Below are 25,086 nucleotides of genomic sequence, written 5' to 3' on the forward strand. Positions count from 1 at the left end.
CCTTCAGAGTTGTGTTTTGTTTTTGTTTTTGTCCAGAGTTTATAGCTATATGTTGGGGAGAGGGTGTTGTTTTAATAGGAACAACTTGACCATTACTAGAAGCCAAAGCGAAGATTTGAATTTAAATGAAGATCCTTTACTCTAATGTTTTATCTTCTTTGTAATCTTAGGTACCCTCTTAGTGGTATGATTTTACCAACTTTTAAAGACTGGATCCAAAATACCCTTGGAGTAAATCTGGAGCATAAAACTACCTCTAAAGTAAGCAAATAAGAATGATGACTGGTATGCTTAAGTCTGTGTGGGTGTGTCTGTGTGTGCATGGACATGTGTTTAATCCCAAATCAGTTAGATTTATCTTTGTAATTTGTTATAATTGCTTTAATGCATTTGTTGTAATTTTTTTTTTTTTTTTTTTTTGTTAAAAAGTTTACTGGTTTTATTGGCCTTGCTAGGTTTTCTAGGGATGACTTTTCAGCATCACAGATCTGGATCCCAATCTCAAAATTTATCTGAGATTTGTCTGGTAAACTTTTTATCTTCTCTGAGCCTTAGTTATGCTAATTTGAGAAATGAGAGCAGTAACTGTCCATTCTGCTTTTCATAGGGTGGTAGTAAAATGCACATGAACTAATTCTATGGTAGGACTGTTATAAAAATATTATAAGTTGCTATTAATTTTAGCATATTTAATGAACTGACAGTAATCCAGGATTAATACAGAATAATTTGAAGTAAATGTAATTTTACATTTAATATCAAAACATTTAGAATATTAGAAGACTTATGAAAAAATAAAAATTTGATTAAGATGTGAGTGATAATTTTAGTGCATGTAGTTTCACTTTTCTTAAGCTAGGGTTAAAAAACTTTAAACTGTATTCATATCAAACTAACAAAATAGCATTTCTTTATGGTTTTTATTATTTATTATTTGCTATGGTATGGTATTCTTCATGTCCCTCTAACTGGATATAAGTTCTGTAAGTTCAGGGACTGTGGCTTATACTATATTCTCTACTGTATCCAACATGTTTTCAAGGACTTAAAACATTCAGCTACTGCTTGTTTGATTTATTTCTAAATCCACAGTTACATTTTATTCTACTAAGTAAATTATGTTAACAGCTAATTTTTACTCCTCCTAAACCAAATTCTTTCAACTTTTCTTAAAAGATCTTTTTTTTTATTTCCCTAATTATTTCTTTTGACTATTTGTAGTTACTTTTTTTTGACATTGATGCAATCTGTATACCATATTCAGAAATGTCACTGGTTTTACATGCATTTTTTTCTGATTTTGAGCCCTTTTCAATTTTTAACAACAAAATAGTAATATGTATGTTTTGTTGGGGTCCTTATGGACATTTCTTTTCACCATAGCATAAATTCCTTGAGGTCAAGATTTTTTTACCTGATTATCTCACTGCTGTATCCCCAAGGCCTAGAACATTGCCAAGTATATAACACACACTCAATAAATATTTCTCATATAATTGAATATTAAATGCAGACCCTTTAATAAGATACTAACAGTATGTAAATATCATATATATATTTTTACACATTCATATTTTTTTTTCCAAATACTATAGCATAGCTCTTTCTTTTCTTTTTCTTTTTATTTTTAATAGCAAGTTTGATTTGGTCAGCCTCTTCTTACAAATAAGAAGAGGCTGCCTACATATATGGTCGGCAGGTTTTTGATGCTTTTCATAAAAAGTTACGACATTTAACCTTTCTTCTTTATGGTAGCTGTATAAATTTAGTGGTGATAATCTCATTTAATAGGTGAAGAAGCCAGGGTCCAGAAAAGTTGTGACTTCCCCCCTGTTGCATAGCTTTTAAGTTAAAGATTTTTTTCCCCAGCTTACCTCTTAGTTGAAATTAAGTATCAAATTATAATGTTACAAGTTTTAAAGCAGTTCTGTGAAAATGGACCTGTTACTTATTATGAGGTTTCTTACTGATCATTTTAAAATAATAATTGAACTATGAGAAATGGTAAATTTTATCTACAGGTGAAAATGTAGATGATGAAAAAAGTTAGCTTTTCCCCAGTTTCCTTGATCTAAAATGAGAGATTGGAGACTTTGCTATCTTCTCTGTTCTTGATTGCCGTCTTAAGAAACAATGAGAAAGTGGGGCATAGACGCAAAAGAGGAAACATATGGCTTCTATAACTTATGTTACAGAATGTGATTAACTGGACCATTTATAATTTGTTATTGTCAGAATTGGTTTCCATATGTGTTACTTGGTATTTTCTCATGCTTTTGTCTCAATTTGGATATTAAAAATTTACATGTTATGATCGCTCTCCTAACCAGATATTCAGAATTTATTTTCTAGAAATAAGTCAAAGAAACCAATTTTATTTTCTAGGCATCCTTAAACCCTAGTGATACACCTCCTTCTATTGTAAATGAAGATTTTCTTCGTGACCTTAAAGAGACTAATATTTCATATTCACAAGAAGCAGATGATCGAGTATTTAGAGCTCATGGTAAGCAACCTTATAGAAGCACTATTTGATTTTAATTTTAAAATTTCCTATAATTTAAGATGTTTTTACATATTCTTTTTTAAATTGCAAAACAGGTCATTGTCTTCATGAGATATTTTTGCTCAGGGAAGGAATGTTTCAGCGAATTCCTGATATAGTTTTATGGCCAAGTAAGTTCTTTCTTTTCTTTGTGTCATTAATTTAGTATTGTGAAATCTTAAGTAAATTTAGTATTGGAAATACATACTTTTGAACATAGGAGTTGTAAAAAGTACAGGTAGCTGTACTTTTAAAGTTTACCAAAAGTCATATAATTCTTTCTTGATCTGAGCATCCTAAACTATTGGTTTTCATGACTGATTTTGCTGATGATTAAGTTTTCATTTTAAATGTTAATATCATATTTGGAGTTCAGTTAAAAAAATCTATTTCTGGTTAGTTTGAAAGCTTAATGAAATTAGTTTCGATCAATGATATATTCAGAGGTAGAGAAACTCTTAACTCTTAATTCCTGCAAATTTGTTGTAGTAATTAGTTGATATCAGCTTGTGGCCTAAAAAGCATTATGTCCAAATGGTGAAACAAATTGTTTAAGATACCCGTTGTCTTTGATATAAATAATTAAATTCTGAAAAATTAATATCATTCATGATTTTGGCTTGAGAAAGAGGATAGATGAGGTTTATGTTGTTATTTTGCTCTTGCTGATGATTAGACAGTCAGTATATTTATATGATTTTTATATCTATCTCTTAGTAGAAAATTTAAAGCAGAATTGGTATAGTGTACCTTACTGTCCATAATTACCATTAAAAAAAAAGTTCTAGTGGTCTGGTCCTTTTTCCTCTTTAGATTCTATTAAAGGAGTAGATGGAGTATTTTATTTTTCAGAAGTTGGCTCATCTGTTTTTAGATGTGATCCTTTTACTTTACAGGGAGTATCTGAAGGAGAAAATCATACTTTAATATAGAGGTAGGAGGGAGGTGACATACATAGGAGGAAAATCCAAGAGCATGTGTAGCTGAGATTAAATTACTGTCTTGATACTTATGGTATATATTCTCCCAGTATTCTTTTAGTAGCTTTAGGCTACTTCTTTACCAAGATTTGGGGAGGATTTATTTCCGTTTTTTTACTGGAAAAAATGAAAGCAAAAGTTACCTGTTTTCATTTTCCATAGGAAGACTATCTTTTGATGATATATCTTGAGTAGAACTTTCAAGCATGCCTTCTAGGTATTTTCTTCGTGTGTCTGACTATTAAAATACTGAGAAATTACCATAATGAAAATGTCGGTCTTGCTTTAGGAAATACAAATATTTCAAAAAATCCAGATTTAGGAAATAATTTAGTCTATTGTTGCATAAAAGTTTTCTTTGTTCTGTGAAATCTGTCCCATTTGGCAGTTCCCTTAAAACGTTGTCCTTTTTATTTTTTTCTGTATCAGTTTTCAAATCAGGCCCTTATCAACGCATAGCTGGATTTTTCTTAATAGCCTGTGAGGTTCTTTCTCATGCTTAAAGTTTCTTGTTCCCTCCAACTGTCCCATATACTCTTGAGAGATTAGTTTTTCTAAAATATTCTCTTTACCATCATGTTCCGTACCTCAGGAATCTCTATAAATAGTATAAAGATGCCTAAAGTAAGTTTATAATTTTATTCTGTTGAATCTTTCGGTATAATGACTTCTCAGAAGTAGTTCCCCTCTCAACAAGTTCTCTGAGGCCTTTATTTAACTTTAATGTAAATTTTCTGTTGGTGATAAAGTTTGGGTTTTTTCTTTGAATGAGGGCAAGTTTTGAGACAGTGTGGTATGCCACAGAGTGGAGGGGCTATCTTATCCTACAGTTTGAACACACACACACACACACACACACTCCCCATATTGATACACATACCTAGGAGATCTATCCTTGTGGATGTCTTTAAGTCTGGCTATAATTTGAATCTGAATTGTATATTTGCTTTAATAGGATGTCTAGGGCTTGTCTAAGCATAAGAACTTGTAATATATGTAATTTTTCTGATTTGGACTCATCCTTAAACCAGGATTTGTCACCATTGTGACCCTTAACACAGTGTGAATATCTCTGCCTTTCACTTAGTTTGGACAGATAGTTACTCATTTATGTTGTCTGTGGCTAAGTATGCTTATAAAAATAAAGTCTCCCTTAACAATTACATATTTTTAAATCATTTCACTTATTAAACTTAGTATTTATGCAGTATTTTTAACTGTCTAAATACCAAAACTTTAGGCCTGTGAAAATATGTGCTAGGAACTGTTCCAGGTATTAAGGATGAGCTGTGAACAACAAAATCTGTTCTTAGGTTCCATGCAATTTAGTGAGGAAGGAGACAGGAAAAAGAGAAATGAATGTATAATGTATTGAGTGGGGATAAGTGCTGTGAAGAAAAGGCACAGTAGGAAAATAGAGAGCTGTATAGGTGAGCAGTGGGATGAGGGAGTGCTATGTCAGATAGCGTGGTCAAAGAAAGCTTCTGATTAGGTGACAGTCCTAGAAGTAGTTTCGTCTTGTTGAAGGATTTTTGTTTGGGTATTTTATTAGTTATTAATCAACTGGTATTCCACTTAGTAAAAAATTTTACCAAACATAGTAATTTTTATAAGCTTAATCTGAAAACTTAAAGTGGATTTTTATTAAAAATTGGAATGACACGGGGCGCCTGGGTGGCTCAGTGGGTTAAAGCCTCTGTCTTCAGCTCAGGTCATGATCTCAGGGTCCTGGGATCGAGCCCCGCATCGGGCTCTCTGCTTGGCGGTGTGCCTGCTTCCCCCCGCCACCCCCGCCTGCCTCTCTGCCTACTTGTAATCTCTCTCTCTCTCTCTCTCTCTGTTAAATAAATAAATAAAATATTTTTAAAAAATTGGCAGGGCGCCTGAGTGGCTCAGTGGGTTAAAGCCTCTGCCCTTGGCTCAGGTCATGATTCCCAGGGTCCTTGGATCGAGCCCCACATTGGGCTCTCTGCTCAGCAGGGAGCCTTCTTCTCCCCCTCTCTCTGCCTGCCTCTCTGCCTACTTATGATCTCTGTCAAATAAATAAATAAAATCTTAAAAAAAATTGGAATGACTCAAATGACATATTCCTAGTTTTAAACAAACCTCAGAAATGATAAATCTTATCGAACAATATTTTTACTTTCATTAATGGATATTCACTTGTATGTTTTACATCCTTAATTTCCCTTTCAAGCTCTTAGCAGGTAATACTTGAGTTTTGCATTGTTTCCTTACGTCAAGTCTTTTTCTCTTCTTTGCCATGCCATATTAAATGGAGAAAGATTTATCTTTCTCAGATAGTTTCTTTGCCATGTTGGTCCTTGACTTAATGCTCTATTGCTACTCAAATTGAGGTTTAGAATCTTGTGTCTTGTATCTAAGATCTTCTGTTGTCAGGTTTTTGTTACTCATATAACTTTTACTCTGATAAAAAGTACTCTTTAGTTGAGTACAATAGAAAGGAATATACATAGTACATTATGTATAGCATTTTAAAAATTGCTTAAAAAACAGTAGAGAATCAACGGCTGCAAAAATTAGTGGGTGAAAGTATGATGAGAAACGTATTTATATAGAGTAACTATCTCCCCACAAGATACTTATTAATTATAGTCTTCTTATAGTGGAAAAACCTAGCTGATACTTTATAACCAAAGGATGAAAGTTAACATTACCAGAAATGAGACCTGTCTATATCATGTGCCTCCAGATGTTACTCAGTAAGAAAGGCACAATATCACTTCTGTGGAATTCCTGCCGAGATGTGTAACCTGAATATAATGATGAGGCAGAAACCCAAATTGGCAGATACTCTATGCTATAACTGACCAGTGCTTTTCAAAAGTGTCAGGGCCATGAAAATTAAAAATAGACTGAGGAACTCTCTCAGATTAAATAAGAGTAAGGAGAGGTCACTGGGTGGCTTTGTCAGTTAAGTGTCTGCCTTCTGTTCAGGTCAAGATCCCAGGGTCCTGGGACTGAGCCTCTCATCAGGCTCCTTGCTCTGCCTGTAGCTCCCACTGCTTGTGCACACTTTCTCTCTCTCTCTCTGTCAGATAAATAAATAAAATCTTTCAAAAAAAAAATAAAGAGTAAGGAAACATGACAACTAGATACAGTGTGTGATTGGCTGGTGCAGAAAAGTGGACATTAGTGGAACAATAGGCAAAATTTGAATAAGGCCTATGTATTAGTTAATAGTATTGTGTAATAGTAAATTGCTTGATTTGATATTTGAAAATAGAAGATGTTAATATTTGTGGCTGCTGGATGAAGAAACTTCTTTGTACCTTTTTACAACCTTTTTATAAGTATGAAATCATTTAAAAATAAAAAGTTAAAAAGATAAATAGTAAACATTTTATTTTAATGTAGCTGTTTAATGTGTGTTAATGAGTGAATAAAGAAAGAAAAAGTTTATACACTAAAGAACTTCATGGACCTTTACTTTGCAGGGTTACCCAGGTTTTGTTCATATCCCTGTGATTAATTCATTTTCCTTTTTTTTTTTCTTCAACAGCATGTCATGATGATGTAGTTAAGATTGTGAATCTAGCGTGCAAATATAACCTTTGTATCATACCAATTGGTGGTAGGTATTGTGCCTTTTAAATTTTAATATGGTAAATATGTTTATTTTTATTTTTATTTAAATTATTTGTATTCTAAATATTGGTATCATCCCATTGAAAGCAAACATTCTTGTAATTATGATATGATTATTCTGAAAAAAATTTTTATGCTCATTTTTGAGTAGATCTATCACCTAAACTGTTAGAAATATGTGTTCATGGGTTCTTTGCCATATAGATCCCAATTCACACTGTGACTTAATGCTTAAATAAGAAAATGTTCCCACCTTAGTAATTATTTAATAACCTTTTTCTTTATGGAGAGAATGTTATTTTTCAGAGGCTAAATATATCCAATATATACTTTAGAGAAGGTACACTATGCAGTGTGAAAGATCAACTAGGACAATGATGACCAGATCAGTAATATATTTTAATGTTGAAAACTAACATTGCTTTGCATTTTAAGACAAATTTGTCTTTAAGACAAATTTGATCTCTTGATCATTTATTAGCCACATTCTAATAACCTATACAAGCCGAAGGAAATTGACTTCACTGATTCAGTTAGCATTGATGAAACAGAAGTGCGACCCCAAACAAATCAGCTCCAGATTCCTTCTTCAGCTGATACTTTTAATTCATGAAAAAAAAAAAAAAGAAGGCAACACAGTGCTGCTTTTAGTGAAATATTTTTCTGATTTCAAATAACTATGACAAGCAAATAGTATTTACTAATTACAGGCATGCTCTTAATTAACAGTTCATGGTCTCACCTTGTAAAAGTAAACTGAATATAGTAGGTTACCACCTCCTGTAATTCTTACTCATATCAGGAGTTTTTTTATCCAAGACACATGGAAATACCAATTAAGAATTTACTCTAGTATATGGTAAGACACACGGTTAAGGACTAAACGCAGTATTATTTTATGTTGGTATCAAGAAAACATTTTTCCTTTGATAGCAAATGTTAATGGGAAACAGGAGTACATTGATTATATACTTGTATATATTTATTCTATATTAAAATCACCTTTTCATCATTAACATATATATTTGTTTGAATATTATATAATCTGGGCAATTTTAACTTGCTTATATTCTAATTTATTAAAGTCTTTTTGTATGACAATATAAGATATTTCAAATGATAGATGAATTTTATAATTAAGGTAAGGTGTCTTTAGTTGAATTAGGAAGTATTTTTTCTTTTAAGCAATATCTCCAGAGTAATCATTAGCTTAGAATTTTTCTAATCATGTTTTTGGAGTTTCACAAATTGCTAGGGGCGTCACTTGAGTGTGCCCAGGGGATGGAGCCATATCCCATTGCTTTCAGCTCCATAATATTTCTTCATTTTGGCCCGCAGCATAAAATAAAGGTGAGTTTGCTTTTAGTGTGTTAGCATTTGCAAATTACATTTTGCAAAGTAGAAATAGGTATTACTTTTCTAGTGGGCCTGTTTGTATACTTTGTATTAGGGATTTGCCCTAGAAATGTAGCTAAAAAATAAAATATTAAAATTGTTTTCTATTTTGACAGGAGGAACAAGTGTATCATATGGCCTAATGTGTCCTCCAGATGAGACAAGAACAATTATTTCTTTGGATACTTCACAAATGGTATATGATAATTTCAGACATACTTGAAGATAGTGTTTGCTTTAAAAAAAACTCTTATGGCTCAGTCTTAGTTGTCATTAAAAAGGTATATTTTGGTACATTTTGTTTTAAACTTATTTTATCATTGTATTTTACCATTGTCTTCAGGTCTCAGAAAGCTAAGTTCACTCACATTCAGGTATATATCTTGGTAATTTCTACCAAATTGACCTGAGAAATTGATAATTTGAGAAGCATGGGTTGGAATATTGATACAATAGATGACCTGATTTGTATTGTAAAAAGCAAAACAAGTGTTATTACTTAAGATTGATTTGAAACACCCAGACTTATTCCCCAAATTTTCAATGCTCTTGCACTTTTGCTTCTGGAAGAATGGAGAGCAAACTAATTTTAATCGTAGGATTATTTTGTGACCTTATGGCTCGCTATGGTCCAAGAGTTGGACATTGCTATGTTAAAGCTTTAATTTGGAAATGAACTTCAACTTTATATAGTCAACAATATTTGTGGTTGCATATGCCTTCATTACTATAAAAAGTTTAAGATTTATTTATTATTTATTTTATTAATTTGAAATTTTTTTCAAACACTGAAGTAGAGACAATAGTATATCCATTTTCTAGATTAAGTAATTATTGACATTTTTAAATCATATTGGCTTTATATTTCTTTGTCTCTTGATTATTTAATTTTTAAATTTTTATTTAATTTCAGTTAATTAACATATAATATATTATTAGTTTCAGAGGTAAAGGTCAGTGATTCGTCAGTCTTATGTAATACCCCGTGCTCACTACATCACATCCCCTCCTTAACTTCCATCACCCAGTTACCCCGTCCCCCTACCCCTTCCCTCCAGGAATTCTCAGTTTGTTTCCTATGATTAAGAGTCTCTTATGGGTTGTCTCCCTCTCTGATTAAGTCTTGTTCTGTTTTTTCCTCTTCTTCCCCTATGATCCTGTGTTTCTTAAATTCCACATATGAGTGAGATATTATGATAATTATCTTTCTCTGTTGATATATTTGGCTGAGCATAATACCCTCTTGTTCCATCCATGTCGTTACAAATGGCAAGATTTCATTTTTTTATGGCTGAGTAGTATTCCATTGTATATATATTTGATATCTTCTTTATTCATCTGTCAGTGGACATCTGGGCTCTTTCCATAGTTTGGCTATTGTAGGAATCGTTGCTATAAACATTGGGGTGCATGTGCCCATTCAGATCACTACATTTGTACTTTTGGTGTAGTGCAATTGCTGGGTCATAGGGTAGCTCTATTTTCAGCTTTTTGAGGAAGTTCCATGCTGTTCTTCAGAGTGGCTATACCAGTTGGCATTCCCACCAACAGTGTAAGAGGGTATTTTTTTCTCCGCATCCTCACCAACATTTGTTGTTTCCTGACTTGTTAATTTTAGCCATTCTGATTGGTGTGAGGTGGTAGCTTGTGGTTTTGATTTGTTTTTTTCTTTCTTTCTTTCTTTTCTTTTCTTTCTTTTTTTTTTTTAAAGATTTTATTCATTTGACAGACAGAGATCACAAGTAAGCAGAGAGGCAGGCGGGTTGGGGGGGGGGCGGAACAGGCTCCCCGCTGAGCAGAGAGCCCCATGCAGGGATCCATCCCAGGACCCTGGAATCATGACCTGAGCTGAAGGCAGAGGCTTTAACCCACTTAGCCATCCAGGTGCCCCGATTTGTTTTTTCTTGATGCAGAGAGATGTTGAGCATTCCTTCATGTGTTGCCATTTGTATATCTTCTTTGGAGAAATATCTGTTCATATGTTCTGCCCATTTATTGATTGGATTATTTGGGTTTTTTTGGGTGTTGAGTTTGATTAAGTTCATTATAGATTTTGGATACTAGCCCCTTATCTGATGAGACATTTCCAGATATATTCTCTCATTCTGTCAGCTGTCTTTTGGTTTTGTCTACTATTTCCATTTCTGTGCAGAAGCTTTTTATGTTGGTGAAGTCTCAGTAGTGCATTTTTGCCTTTGTTTCCCTTGCCTTTGGAGGTGTGTCTAGCAAGAGGTTGCTGCAGCCAAAGTGAAGAGGTTGCTGCCTGTGTTCTTCTCTAGGATTTTGATAGATTCCTGTCTCACATTTAGATTTCTCCTTCATTTGAGTCTATTTTTGTGTATGGTATAAGAAAATGGTCCAGTTTCATTCTTCTGCATGCGGCTTCTCTAATTTTCTTAACACATTTGCTGAAGAGACTGCCTTTTTCCCATTTGATATTTTTCCCTGCTTTGTTGAAGAATAGTTGACCATAGAGTTGAGGATCCATTTCTGGGTTCTCTCTTATGTTCCAGTGATCAATATGTCTGTTTTTGTGCCAGTACCATACAGACTCAATGATTACAGCTCTGTAATAGAGCTTGAAGTCCAGCACTGTGATGCCACCAGCTTTGGTTTTCTTCTTCAACATTCCTTTGGCTACTCAGGGTCTTTCTGGTTCTATACAAATTTTAGGATTATTAGTTCCAGCTCTGTGAAAAAAGTTGAGTTATTTTGATAGGGATTGCATTGAATGTATAGATTGCTCTAGGTAGCATAGACATTTTGACAATATTTGTTCTTCCAATCCATGAGCATAGAACATTTTTCCATTTCTTTGTGTCTTCCTCAACTTCTTTCATGAATGTTCTATTTTTTTTCTGAGTACAGATTCTTGTCTCTTTGGTTAGATTTATTCCTTGGTATCTGTGGTTTTTGGTGCAGTTGTAAATGAATCAACTCCTTACTATCTGTTTCTTCTAATTCTTAATGTATAAAAATGCACCTGATTTCTGTGCATTGATTTTATATCCTGCCACCCTGCTGAATTGCTGTATGAGTTCTAGCAGTTTTGGGTTGGAGTGTTGGGTCTTCCCCATAGAGTAGCATGACATTTGCAAAGAGTAAGAGTTTGACTTCTTTACTAATTGGATGCCTTTCATTTCTTTTTGTTGTCTGATTGCTGAGGCTGGGACTTCTAGTCCTATGTTGAACAACAGTGGTGATAGTGGACGTACTTGCCATGTTCCTGACCTTAGGGGAAGCTCTCAGTTTTTCTCCATTGAGAATGATATTCACTGTGGGCTTTTCGTATATGGTTTTTATGATATTGAAGTATGTTCCCTCTATCCATACACTATGAAGTTTTAATCAAGAAAGGATGCTATACTTTGTCAAATGCTTTTTCTGCATCTACTGAGTATCATATGGTTTTTGTTCTTTCTTTTATCAATGTAGTGTATCACACTGATTAATTTGAAGATGTTGGACCATCCTTGCAGTCCAGGAATAAATCCCACTTGGTTGTGATGAATAATCCTTTTTTTTTTTTTTTAAAGATTTTATTTATTTATTTGTCAGAGAGAGAGAGAGGAGTGAGAGTGAGCACAAACAGACAGAGTGGCAGGCAGAGACAGAGGGAGAAGCAGGCTCCCTGCTGAGCAAGGAGCCCGATGTGGGACTCGATCCCAGGATGCTGGGATCATGACCTGAGCCAAAGGCAGCTGCTTAACCAGCTGAGCCACCCAGGCATCCCGATGAATAATCCTTTTAATGTACTGTTGGATCCTATTGGCTAGTATCTTGGTGAGAATTTTGACATCCATGTTTATCAGGGTTATTAGTCTGTAATTGTCCTTCTTGGTGGGGTCTTTGTCTGGTGTTGAGATCAAGGTAGTACTGTCCTCATAGAACAAGTTTACAAGTTTTCCTTCCCTTTCTATTTTTTTTAAACCGCTTCAGAAGAATACATATTAATTCTTCTTTAAATGTTTGGTAGCACTCCCCTGGGAAGCCATCCAGCCCTGGACTTTTGTTTGTTGGGAGATTTTTTATTACATCTTCCATTTCCTTGCTGGTTATAGGTCTGTTTAGGTTTTCTAGTTCTTCCTGTTTTGCTTTTGGTAGTTTATACATCTCTAGAAATGCATCCATTTCTTCCAGATTGCCTAATTTGTTGGCATATAGTTGCTCATGATATGTTCTTATAATTGTATTTTTTTGGTGTTGGTTGTGGTCTCTCCTTTTTCATTCATGATTTTATTTACTTGGGTCCTTTCTCTTTTCTTTTCGATAAGTCTGGCCTGGGATTTACCAGTCTTATTAATTCTTTCAGAGAACCAGCTCCTAGTTTTATTGATCTGTTCTACTGTTCTTTTTGTTTCTTTTTTTATGATTTCTGGTCGAATCTTTGTTATTTCTCTTCTCCTGCTGGGTCTAGGCTTTATTTGCTATTTCTTCTTTAGGTGTAGGGTTAGGTTGTGTATTTGAGACCTTTCTTGTTTCTTGAGAAAGGCTTCTATTGCTATATACTTCCCTCTTAGGACCACCTTTGCTGCATCCCAAAGGTTTTTGAATAGTTTTGTTTTCATTTTCTTTTGTTTCCATAAATGTTTTTTCTTTAATTTCCTGGTTGACCCCCTCATTCTTTAGTACGATGCTCTTTAGCCTCCATGTATTTGAGTTCTTTCCAGATTTCCTCTTACGATTCGGTTCAACTTTGAAAGCACTGTGGTCTGAAAATATACAGGGAATGATCCCAGTCTTTTGGTACCAGTTTTTGAGGCCTGATTTGTGACCTAGTATGTGATTATTCTGGAGGATATTCCATGTACACTCGAGAACAATGTATATTCTGTTGCTTTCGGATGGAATGTTCTGACTATATATGTGAAGCCCATCTGGTCCCGTGTGTCATTTGAAGTCCTTGTTTCCTATTTGATCTTATGCTTACATGATCTGTCTATTGCAGTGAGTGCAGTGAGTGTGATACTATTATTGTATTCTTATCAATGTGTTTCTTTAATTTTTTTATTAGTTGGTTTATATAATTGGCTGCTCCCATGTTAGGGACATAAATATGTATAATTATTAGATTTTCTTGTTGAATAGATCCTTTAATTCTGATATAGTATACTTCCTCATCTCTTATTACAGTCTGTAGTTTAAAATCTAATTTGTCTGAGGTAAGGATTGCCACCCCAGCTTTCTTTTGATGGCCATTAGCATGATAAATGGTTTTTCACCCCTCACTTTAAATCTGAAGGTGTCTTTGTGTTTACAACCAGTCTCTTGCAGATACCATATCTATGGGTCTTGCTTTTTTTTTTTTATCCAATCTTAAACCCTGTATCTTTTGATTGGGGCATTTAGCCCATTTACCTTTAGAGTAACTATTGAAAGATATGACTTTAGTGGCATTGTATTGCCTGTAAAGTAACTTTCTGTATATTGCCTCTGTTCCTTTCTGGTTCTTTCTTCGCTTAAGGGTTCCCTTTTAATATTTCTTGCAGGGCTGGTTTATTGATCACAAATTCTTTTAGATTCTTTTTGTCTTGGACGTTTTTTTGTTTGTTTGTTTTTTGTTGTTGTTGTTGTTGTTAAAGATTTTATTTATTTGAGAGAGAAAGAGAATAGGAGCAGGGGGAGAGGCAGAGGGAGAAGCAGGCTCCCTACTGAGCAGGGAGACCAGTGCAGGGCTTAATCCCAGGACCCTGGAATCATGACCTCTGCCAAAGGAAGAAGCTTATCCAACTGAGCCACCCTGCTGCCCTTGCCTTGGAAGCTTTGTATCTCTTGTTCTATTTTGAATGACATCCTAGCTGGATAAAGTATTCTTGTCTCCATATTTTTCTCATTTAGCACAGGAATATATTATGCCTGTCCTTTCTGACCTGCCAAGTCTCTGTGGATAGGCCTGCTGCCTGTCTAATGTTTCTACCCTTGTATATTATAGACCTCTTGTCCCGAGCTGCTCTCAAGAATATTTTTTCATCTCTGAGATTTGCAAGTTTTACTATATGTCAGGGTGTTGACCTGTTTTTATTGATTTTGAGGGGGATTGCCTGTGCCTCCTGGACTTGGATGCCTGTTTCCTTCCCTGGATTAAGGAAATTCTCCAGTATAATTTGCTCTGATATACCTTCTCTACCACCACCGCCCCCCAGGATCCCAGTGATCTAATATTGTTTCACCTTATGGTATCACTTATCTCTCAAATTCTCCCCTCATGATCCAATAGTTGTTTATCTCTCTTTTTCTCAGTTTTGTTCTCCATCATTTTGTCTATATCACTGATTTTTTTTCCTCTGCTTCATTTATCCTGCAGTTAGAGCCCCCATTTTGATTATATCTTATTAATAGCCCTTTTGATTTTGACTTGATTAGATTTTGGTTCTTTTTTTTTTCTCCAGAAATGCATTCTCTAGTGTCTTCTGTGCTTTTTTTCAAGCCCCACTAGTATCTTCATAATTGTTAATTTGAGCTCTAGTTCTGACATCTTACTTATATCCATATTGACTAGGACTCTGGCAGTCAGTACTGTCTCTTGTTCTCTTTGTAGAGGTGAGTTTTTCCATTTTGTCGTTCTGCCCAGAGAAGAATAGATGAATGAGAGAACAAAATACTAAAATGGCAACAACAACCGCAGAGAAATATACACTAAACAAATCAGAAGATACCTGAGACTGAAAAAAAAGAAAAAAAGAATGTAATCAGACAGGTGAACAGACAGAGCAATACCTCAGATCATGTGTGTATTTTGGTCTGTTAGAAAAGTAGATCCCAAAATTGTAAAGAAATAAGTATTTGTATATGTATGAAAATAAAATTAAATGCAATGAAAGGATAGAATGTAAATGTAAAGATGAAAATTAAAAGACAAAAAGAACGAATGGATATAAACAGACAGGTGAACAGAACAGAGCAGTACACTATATCCTGAGTGTATTTTGGTTGGTTTGTTAAAAGAAACTATATCTCAAAATTGTAAAGAAAGAAAAACATATATATATATATATATATACAGAAATAAAATTAAATACAATGAAAGGATAGAGTTTAACTGTACAAATGAAAATTTAAAAAAGATTTTAAAGAAAGAGTTGATAAAACAAGAAATTGGTTGAAAAAGGAAAAAGAAAAAAAAATTGAAAGACTAAAGAATCGTGGGGGAAAAAAACCATGAAGTCTGTATACTATTTTCTCCTAGTGCTGGAGTTTTACATTTCTGTGTGATTGGTAAACTTGGTGTTGGCTGGATGTTCTTGCAGATCTTCTGGGAGAGGGGCCTGTTGCATTGATTTTCGGGTGTATTTGCCCCAGTGGAATTTCACCACCCTTGCCAGGGGGCCAGGCTAAGTAAGCAGCTCCGGATTGCTATATGTGGCTTTTTGTTCCCTGAAGGCTTTTCCTGCCACTTTAGAGGATGAGAATGAAAATGGCAGCCTTCCGATCTCTTGCCCTGGAGCTGAAAGCTTGGGGCCCCACTCCTCAGTGCACCCTCAGGGAAAAGAAGTCAATTATTCCTGTCTCCCTGGTCTCCGTCCTATAACCGAGTGTTTCTGTATCAGGCACGCAGCCCCATTTCAAGTCTCTAAACCCTGTAGACTCCTGTAGTGTGCATCTGTGCCAGTCCTCCTGGCGGAGAAAGGGAGGTCTCCCTAGTTCTGCTGCTTGCTGGGCCCCTGCTCAAAGAACAGTCGCCCAATTGTGCCATGTTTGGCAATATATGGCATCCTGGAGCTGAGAGCTCACTCCTGGGCTTGCTTATTGCAGCTGGCTTTCCCACCTGATGCCTGGGAACTCTGCCACACTCAGGCACCCCTGGTCTTCCTGTAACTCAGGGATCCTGGGACCATTCTGTCCTGCCTAGGATTCCACCCTCCTTCGCCAACTGAGCACCTTTCAGGCAGGGATGTCCCTTACTGGAGCAGACTTCTAAAAGTTCTGATTTTGTGCTCTGTTGCTATATCACCTCCTGGTTCCAGCTTACATAGGCTCTCTTTCCCTCCTGCTGTGGTTTATCTTCCCATATATTGTCTTGGATTCACTTCTCTGCACCTCCTACCTTATAGCAAGTGGTCACTTTTCTATTTGTGGAGTTGCAGCTATTCTTTTCTTTGATCTCTGGTTGAGTTCACAGATGTTCAGAATGATTTGATAGCTAGCTAGCTGAATTCCGGGGACTGGATGAAACTAAGGTCTTCTACTTCTCCATCATCATAGACTGTCCTCTTGACTATTTTAAAAGTAAAGCCTGATATTATGCTACTTATCTAAATATTACTTATGTATCTTTTTTTTTTTTTTAAAGATTTTACTCATTTTATTTGACAGACAGAGATCACAAGTAGGCAGAGAGGCAGGCAGGGAGAGAGAGGAGGAAGCAGGCTCCCTGCTGAGCAGAGAGCCTGATGCGGGGCTCGATGCCAGGACCCTGGGATCATGACCTGAGCCGAAGGCAGAGGCTTTAACCCAGTGAGCCACCCAGGCGCCCCTTATGTATCTGTTTTTAAAAGGCATTTCTCCCTATATTATTATTTCTTCTGGCAAATTTAAAAAGAATTCTTTATATCATTTAATATCCAATTCACATTCAGATTTTATAGTTGTTTCAAAATTGTCTTTCTTTTATACTTCATTTTCATAGGGGGATTCAGACAAGGCCCATATTAGCTTTTGGTTGTTTCCCTGTTTCATTTCATCTGAAACCCCCTTCTTTCTCCTCTTTTGAATGTTACTGACTTTTGGAAAATGTAGGTTATTTGCAGTATAAAAATGTGTCATATTTTGAATTTCCGTGTCATTTCATCTTGGTGTCATTTAACTCTTCCTCTAGGCTTTGTATGTCCTCTAAACTCAAAGTCAGATATAAAGTCTAGTTAGATTCAGGCATAGCTTTAAAATTTTTTTTTTTTAAGCAAGGATATCTTGTAGATGGTGATGTGTTTTTCTAGCTCACGTCACATCACATCAGGAGGCACATAATACCTGGTTGTCCACTCAAAATTAATCAGGATGTTAGATGGTAACAGCCTGATTATTCTTCTGTAAAGTTCCCCATTAACCTTTGTCCTTATCCCGGAATTTAAGAAAAGGCAGTTTCCTTAGAAGATCACCTAAGAGTAGCCTATTTTGTAATAGGCTTTGACTGTGTTTGGATTTCTGTATACGTATACTTTACTGTATACAAATTTACCACTAAATCTGTTAATGAATTTGTGAAATAGGGACAGTAATAATCCAGAATGTAATTGTGAAGATTAAGTGAGATAATATAAAATAAAAGTCTTTTACACTGAGTAGATGCTTAAAATTCTGTGCCAGGATTTTAAATGCCAGGTTTTTAACCATTTATTTTATAGAAAAACCTTATATATTCACTGCTTTTAACATTGAACTTAGTATATGTGCTGCCGAAGCGAGCACGACAGAAAGCTTATCTTATAACTGTTGTAGTGGATGGATGGTACTTAAAATTGTGATTTGCTTTAGAGTTGATAAGCTATGTCTCTGCATGATTTTGCACAGAGTACTTCTGATACAGTATGTGTAAAATATGATAGTTATGCCAGTTTTTTATTTCTATATTTCTTAAATACATATAATAATACTAGGACCTGTTGGTCTAAAAGTTTTATTGTTAACTTGTATTGGGTAGTGTATACTGGATATAATAGGGTATTCTATATATTTTCTTTGAGCTTTTCTGTGAGTACCTATAAAGGGTTTTTTTTTTTTTTTTTCTTTCTTTCCCTCTGCTTCCTTCAGTCTTTTTTTTTCCCCTACAAAAAATATGTTTGGGCTCCTGGCAAATTGAAGGTATATAATTAGCACAAGTACGTAATCTCTTTAAGAGCCAGCCTACTAGAGGAGAAGATGTGTCTAAGTTATTATAAGGTACCAATGGATTACTGAATTCTGTCTTTTTACTTCAGTTTAATATTTCCTTTTGTTTAGTGGCTATAGAACCAAAAGACTGATTTGGTTGTATTAAAATTGCTGTTGTCTTATTGTGAGAGTATAATTAAAATTAGAGTTTTATATAACACAAAACAAAAAGTCCATTCACATATATCACCTTATTTGATGTTTATCATAATCCTGTGAATTAAGTAGTACAGTTATTTGTATGCAAATTTGAAAGATAGGTAGACAGTTTTCATATTGTCTGTTGTATTCTTTCCTTTTTATTATTAGCTAAACTTACGTGTGTTAGTTATTGCCATGAAATCGAACATATCAAAGTGCAAAGAAAGCTTCCCTGGGATCCAGAAGAAGAGTGTATATGTTAACCTGATTGCTCAGCCAAACAGAAGGGGGAAGAAGTCTGTTTTGAAAATTTAAAATTTATTTAGAAATAAATTTAAATTTTTAAATTAAAATTAATATAAATAAATATTAAGTAATATAAATTTTAATATAAATAATAGTAAATAGTTAATGTAAATAATATTAAGTATTGTTATAGTATAGATTTCATATTACAATGTTATAATATAAATTTTATATTAAAGTATAATAATTTATAGTTATAATATAAATAAGTAATATTAAATATAAACTAAAAATAATATTAAATAAAAATTAATATAAATTTAAAATTTATTTAGCGAATAATTCACGAAGATTCATATATACAAAAAATAGGTTAACCAAGAATGTTAAAAACATTTTTGGGCAGTCTTACATTTGTTAAGTTGAGCCAGTTCATACTCAGTTCCTTCTTTTAAACAGGAGGCCGGGGTATGCTTTGGTTTCTGTCCTGGTCCTATTTTGGATTAAAAACAAAATAGGAGTGCCATTTAGTATACTCATATGTCTTTTTAGGTGACTTTTTCTCCTCTCACAGTGGCCATCTTCTGATATTCTTAAGTTACATATGATTGTTAACTATTAATAGTAGTGCAGAGAGTATTTGCAGAATGTCAGGAACTTTGTATGCTAAGTGGTTTTTTTTTTTTTTTTAAGATTTTATTTTTAAATAATCTCTTCACACAGCATGGGGCTCCAACCCACAACCCGAAATCAAGAGCTGCATGCTCCACCAAATGAGCCAGCCTGGCACCCCCATCTGCTAAATTTTTATGTGCAGTATCTCATTTAATCCTTACACCAACCTTATGAGTAGTGTTACTATTCACACTTTACAAATGAGGAGACACTAAACTTAGTTACATAATTTGGCTAAGGTAAGAGGAAGAGTTTAATTCAAACTAATCCCTAAATAAAGACAGAGTCTGTGTTTTAAACCAACTCCTGTGTAATATACTCCCTTTGTTACTATATCTGTCATGTTGTGTAGTCTGGGATATATGGGTAGTGTAGTAGCATGGGTAACTCTGTTTGCTAGTTTTCTGTCTTGTCACTTGCTTCCTTGAGTTAGGAAGTTATATTTCCTCAGAAAATGTCAGTAGACATTTGGATGAGACGTTTGGATTAGACGTTGGAGATGAGACTTTTTTTTTTCCTTTGCAACAGAATCGAATCCTCTGGGTTGATGAGAATAATCTGACAGCTCATGTGGAGGCTGGTATCACAGGACAAGAGTTGGAAAGACAGGTATGTTATTTCTTTAATTAAGACTTTCAGAATTGCTATGTATCTTCTTTACTTTATTTTTTTAAAGATTTATTTACTTAGAAAGCAAGTGTGGGGAGGGACACGGAGAGAGAGGGAGAGAGAGAGAATCTCAAGCAGAGTCCCTGCTGAGCACAGAGCTAGACTCAGGGCTTGATCTCATAATGCAGAGATCATGACCTGAGCCAAAATAGAGTCAGGCGCTTACCGGACTGAGGCACCCAGGTGCCCTGCTTTGTGTCCTCTTTATGAATGGAGTATCTTTTACAGCACATTCTCTGAACAGATTTGCTCAGTTTCCATTGTGGGTCAGGCACTGAGCTAGATACTGAGAACATAGTAGTGAATAAGACCCCAACCCCTACACTTGGAAACCTTATTTTATAACAGAAAGCTTATCTTAGTATATGTGCTGCCAAAGCGAGCACGACAGAAAGCTTATCTTATAACAGAAAATAGACAGTTATGATTCAGAGTGAGAATTGCAAGGTGAAGGCTGAATGCAGGGTGTTATAGCTCAACAGACAGGGTTAGCAGGGAAGGAATTGGACAAAGAAGGTATCACAGGGAACACAGCATTTAAAATGAGACTTCAGCATGGGTGAAAGTCAGCAAAAAATGGGAGTGGAGAGAACAATCCAGTCAGAGGAAGCAGCAAGTGCAGAGGCGTTTAGGGCAGCTATTGCTTTTGGGGGGCCTGCAGACTGCTGAGTGTGGCTGAGGTCTAGTGTGTGTTTATGGGAGAATACACATTCTTGGTATTTATATGTTGGATGGGAATATGTGTAGTAGTGGTAAAGGATGAAGCCAGGAAACATGAACAGATCAGATTAGAAAGGGGCCTTATAAAGTCCCTTTTAGAAGTTTGAACTTTACCTCTGTATTCAGGTAGTTCTGGCTAGTTCCTGTATGGAGGTTGGGTGGGGGCACATAAGGGTGGTTAATGGTTACTGGCATAAATCAGGCAAGAGCTTGATAGTGACTTAAGATTAATGAGTAAGAATTGAGCAAGGAGGAACATAGAGGACATTGAACTCTCAGAAGTTGATAAATTGGATGAACTGGTAGATGTTGGTATTTACTATTAATTTAACTTTTCAATGCCTAATTTCTTTTTCTTCTTAAGATTTATTTTAGAGAGAGTGGGGTGGAGGGGTATTGAAGACCAGAGGGAGAGGGAAGGGGAATGACTCTCAAACAGACTGCATTGAGTGTGCAGCCTGATGCAGGGCTCGATCTCACAACCCTGAGATCATGACCTGAGCCAAAATGAAGAGTCAGGTGCCTAACTGAGCCACCCAGGTGCCCCAATGCCTAATTTCATTGAAAACTGCTCATCTCGTGAATTAGTCAAACTCTTGGAAACCTTGTAGCACTTTTTTAGGATCCTGAAGAATTCTTGGAAAACTTTAGGTTCCTTTCATACATTCTAAGCAGATAATTATTAAAATGTATTTCCAGGGACGCCTGGGTGGCTCACTGGGTTAAAGCCTCTGCCTTCGGCTCAGGTCGTGATCCCAGGGTCTTGGGATCGAGCCCTGCATCTGGCTCTCTGCTCAGTGGGAGCCTGCTTCCTCCTCTCTCTCTGCCTGCCTCTCTGCCTACTTGTGATCTATCTGTCAAATAAATAAATAAAATCTTAAAAAAAAAAAAAGTATTTCCAACTTCCTCAGACATGGTCAAGATGACTGTAATCAGCTTTTGTAAACCAAAATTAGAAAGTTTAATTTGTTAGTGATATAGTGACCACTTTGTTCAATGTGAGTTACAGAGACTCTTCTCTTCTACCTTTGAGTGGGACAGAGAGAGATAAGACATCCTTGTTGGTCTTATTTTTATTGTTTTTTTTCCCTTATTTCTTGGAAAAAAATTGAATCAAATTGGAGTGCCACTGACCAATTCTGGATGAAAAACTTTGGAAAAAATTATTAAACTATTATCTTTATTTTTGATTTATGCACTAAGATAGAACTGGAATGAAATTGAACATACTAGTTGAGGGAGTGTTAAAGATCTTCAATAAGCCAAGGTTTTATATAAACCCAGGTAATAGATTTGTTAATTATTATAGTATATAATGAACTTAAGTGGGCAGAATAATAGTATTTAATGAAAAAGACTGTAAAAATCCCATATTCGTTTTCTGTTATATCTGAATGAGGCACTATCAACACACCAATTTTTTTTTATAACAAAGGGTAGCCTTTCATGTCTCTAATTTTATATCTTCTTTTACTACAGCATTTGATGGAGTATTTTAACCTTTTCAGGTTTTTTTTTTTTTTTTGAAAGGTTAGAATTAAAATTCAAAGAACATATTTCCTTGAAATTTAAATGACATTTTCCTAGACTGGGGAACTTCTGATATTTTACCTACTAGTTCATTTCCCTAAATGCCAATATAGAACTGTCTTTTTTGCCTCCAGTAAACTGTAATGTAGTTTCTATAGCCATTTTGATCCCAGTTCAAGTTCTTCCTCATTAAATTTTTGTATTCTTCAGTTTCTTAATAAGCTGAGGTAACTAGCTTAAAACATCCTGCTTTTTCCTTCTAGAAATTTTAAAATGACACAAAGATAGTAGTTGGGTAGCACATGTTTTAATCTCTTTAGTTTGTAAATTATGTTGATTTTATTATGTGTACAATTTAAGGAGGTCATTAACGTGTCAATTATGGATTTGTTGTAGAGTGTCTTCATGAGATAAAAGTGTCATACAGTAAATTGCACTTATTTAAAAGATACAATTTGATATGTTTTGATACATGAGTACAATCATAAAACCATCACCACAATCACAATAGTAAACACTGTACAAAACCCAAAGATTTCCTCTTGCTTTTTTTTTTTAAAGATTTTATTTATTAATTTGACAGAGAGAAATTACAAGTAGATGGAGAGGCAGGCAGAGAGAGAGAGATAGGGAAGCAGGCTCCCTGCTGAGCAGAGAGCCTGACGCGGGACTCGATCCCAGGACCCTGAGATCATGACCTGAGCCGAAGGCAGCGGCTTAACCCACTGAGCCACCCAGGCTCCCCTCCTCTTGCTTCTTTATGATTCTCTCTACCCAACCCTTACCCTCCACCCCTGACAATCACTGATCTGCCTTTTTTCTTTTCTTTTTTTTAAATAACAGAAGTGTGTTGTGTCACAGTTCTGGAAGTTGATCTGCTTTCTATCACTGTAGATTTGTTTAACTGTCCTCCAATTTTACTGAAAACTAATCAGGTACTCTTTTTGAGGGGGGATTGAGGGTATGGCTTCTTTCACGAGGCATGATTAGTTTGAGATTCATGCATATTGTTGCATGTATCAGTTAGTTTGTTCCTTTTTATTGCTCAGTAGTATTGCATTATATAGCTATACCACTGTTCACTTATCCATGAACACTTAGATTATTTACAATTTGGGGCTATTTCAAGTAAAGCTACTGTGAACATTCATGTGCAAATCCTTGTTTAGACTTATGCTTTCATTTCTCTTGGGTAGATATTTTGAAATGAAGTAGTTAAATCAAGTGGTAGGTATATATTTAACCTTTTTGAAAAACTACCAAACATTTTCCCACAAGGCATCATTTCATATTCCCACTAGCACTGTGTATGAATTCCAGTTTCTCTACATCCTCTCTAGTACTTGTTAATGTTAGTCTTTTAAGTTTTAGTCATTCTACTTGATGTGTTATAGTATCTCATTGTGGTTTTAATTTGTATATCTCTAGTGTCTAGTGATCTTTACAAGTGCTCTTTGTCATCCGTGGGTCCTCTTTGGTGAAGTATCTGTTCAAGTTGTTTATCTAATTTTTAAATTGGTTTGTTTTCTTATTGAGTTTTGAGAATTCTTTACATATTCTGGATAGAAGTCCTTTTGCCGAGCTATGCTTTGCAAATATTTTCTCCGAGTCTTTGTCTTGTCTTTTCAGTCTCTTAACAGAGTCTTTTGAAGAATAGATCTTTTTAATTTTGGTGAATTCCATAATGTATTTAATTTTTTACTTTATATTTCGTGGTGTTGCTGTCATATCTTGAAATCTTTGCTTTACTTAAGGTTACAAAGATTTTCTCCCATTTAAGTTTCATAGTTTTTGGTTTCCATTCAAGTCTCTGATGAGTTTTGAAGATTCTGAGTTAATGTTTATGTATGGTGCAAAGGATGGATTGAAGTTCATTTTTTTTTTTTTTTTTGGCATATGGATATCCAGTTATTTCAGCACCATTTGTTGAAAAGACTACCTTTCAAATTGTGTTGGCTCTTCTGGGTTTTTTCCCTATAGACTTTCAAGGTTTTTTATATAATTATTTGACAGAGAGAGAGAGCACAATAGGCAAAGTGGCAGGCAGAGGGAGAGGGAGAAGCAGGCTCTCTGCTGAGCACAGAGCCTGATGGTGCGGCTCAATCTCAGAACCCTGGGATTATGACCTGAGTCAAAGGCAGATGCTTACCCCGCTGAGGCACCCAGGCGCCCATCCATATAGACCATAGAATCAGTTTGTTAATATCTGTAAATACCTTGTTGAGATTTTGACTGGGTTTGTTACACTGAATCTGTAGATCAATTTGGGAAGGAGTGACATCATGATAATATTGAGTCTTCCATAAACATGGAATATATCTCTCCATTTATTTAAAACTTTGACTTTTCTTCATAGATTTTGTAATGTATCTGTTAGATTTATACCTAAGTATTTCATTTTGGTGGGCCTAATGTAAATGGCATTATGTTTTTATTTTTAAATTCCACTGTTGCTTCTTGGTATATTGGAAAGCAGTTGAGTTTTGTATATTAATCATGTATCCTGCTGTCTTGCTTTAATTGCTTAATAGTTCAAGGTTACTTTTCTGTTTTTTCAAAGGTATTTTAACTGAGTATAGAATGATAAGTTGATAGTGTTTTTCTTTCAGTAATATAAAGATAATGCTTCACTGTTGTCTCACTTTACCGTTTTTGGCTAGAAATCTTATCTTTGTCCCTTTGTACATTCTGTGGGGTTTTTTGCCCTCT

The 25,086-nt window shown here is 35.0% G+C and overlaps 1 protein-coding gene across 2 annotated transcripts in view; it reads left to right on the forward strand.

The window, feature by feature from the left end:
- The window catches only part of AGPS (alkylglycerone phosphate synthase), a 149,948-nt gene that overhangs the window by 46,346 nt on the left and 78,516 nt on the right, over positions 1–25,086 (forward strand). For both annotated transcript variants that reach the window (XM_032356040.1, XM_032356041.1), the window contains 6 exons: positions 171–261; positions 2,386–2,506; positions 2,602–2,676; positions 7,049–7,120; positions 8,646–8,725; positions 19,987–20,067. In XM_032356040.1, coding sequence (XP_032211931.1) covers positions 171–261; positions 2,386–2,506; positions 2,602–2,676; positions 7,049–7,120; positions 8,646–8,725; positions 19,987–20,067 — 520 coding nt within the window. The remainder of the gene's footprint in view (positions 1–170; positions 262–2,385; positions 2,507–2,601; positions 2,677–7,048; positions 7,121–8,645; positions 8,726–19,986; positions 20,068–25,086) is intronic.

Source organism: Mustela erminea, chromosome 8 (genome assembly GCF_009829155.1).
Source record: "Mustela erminea isolate mMusErm1 chromosome 8, mMusErm1.Pri, whole genome shotgun sequence".
Classification (NCBI taxonomy): domain Eukaryota; kingdom Metazoa; phylum Chordata; class Mammalia; order Carnivora; family Mustelidae; genus Mustela; species Mustela erminea.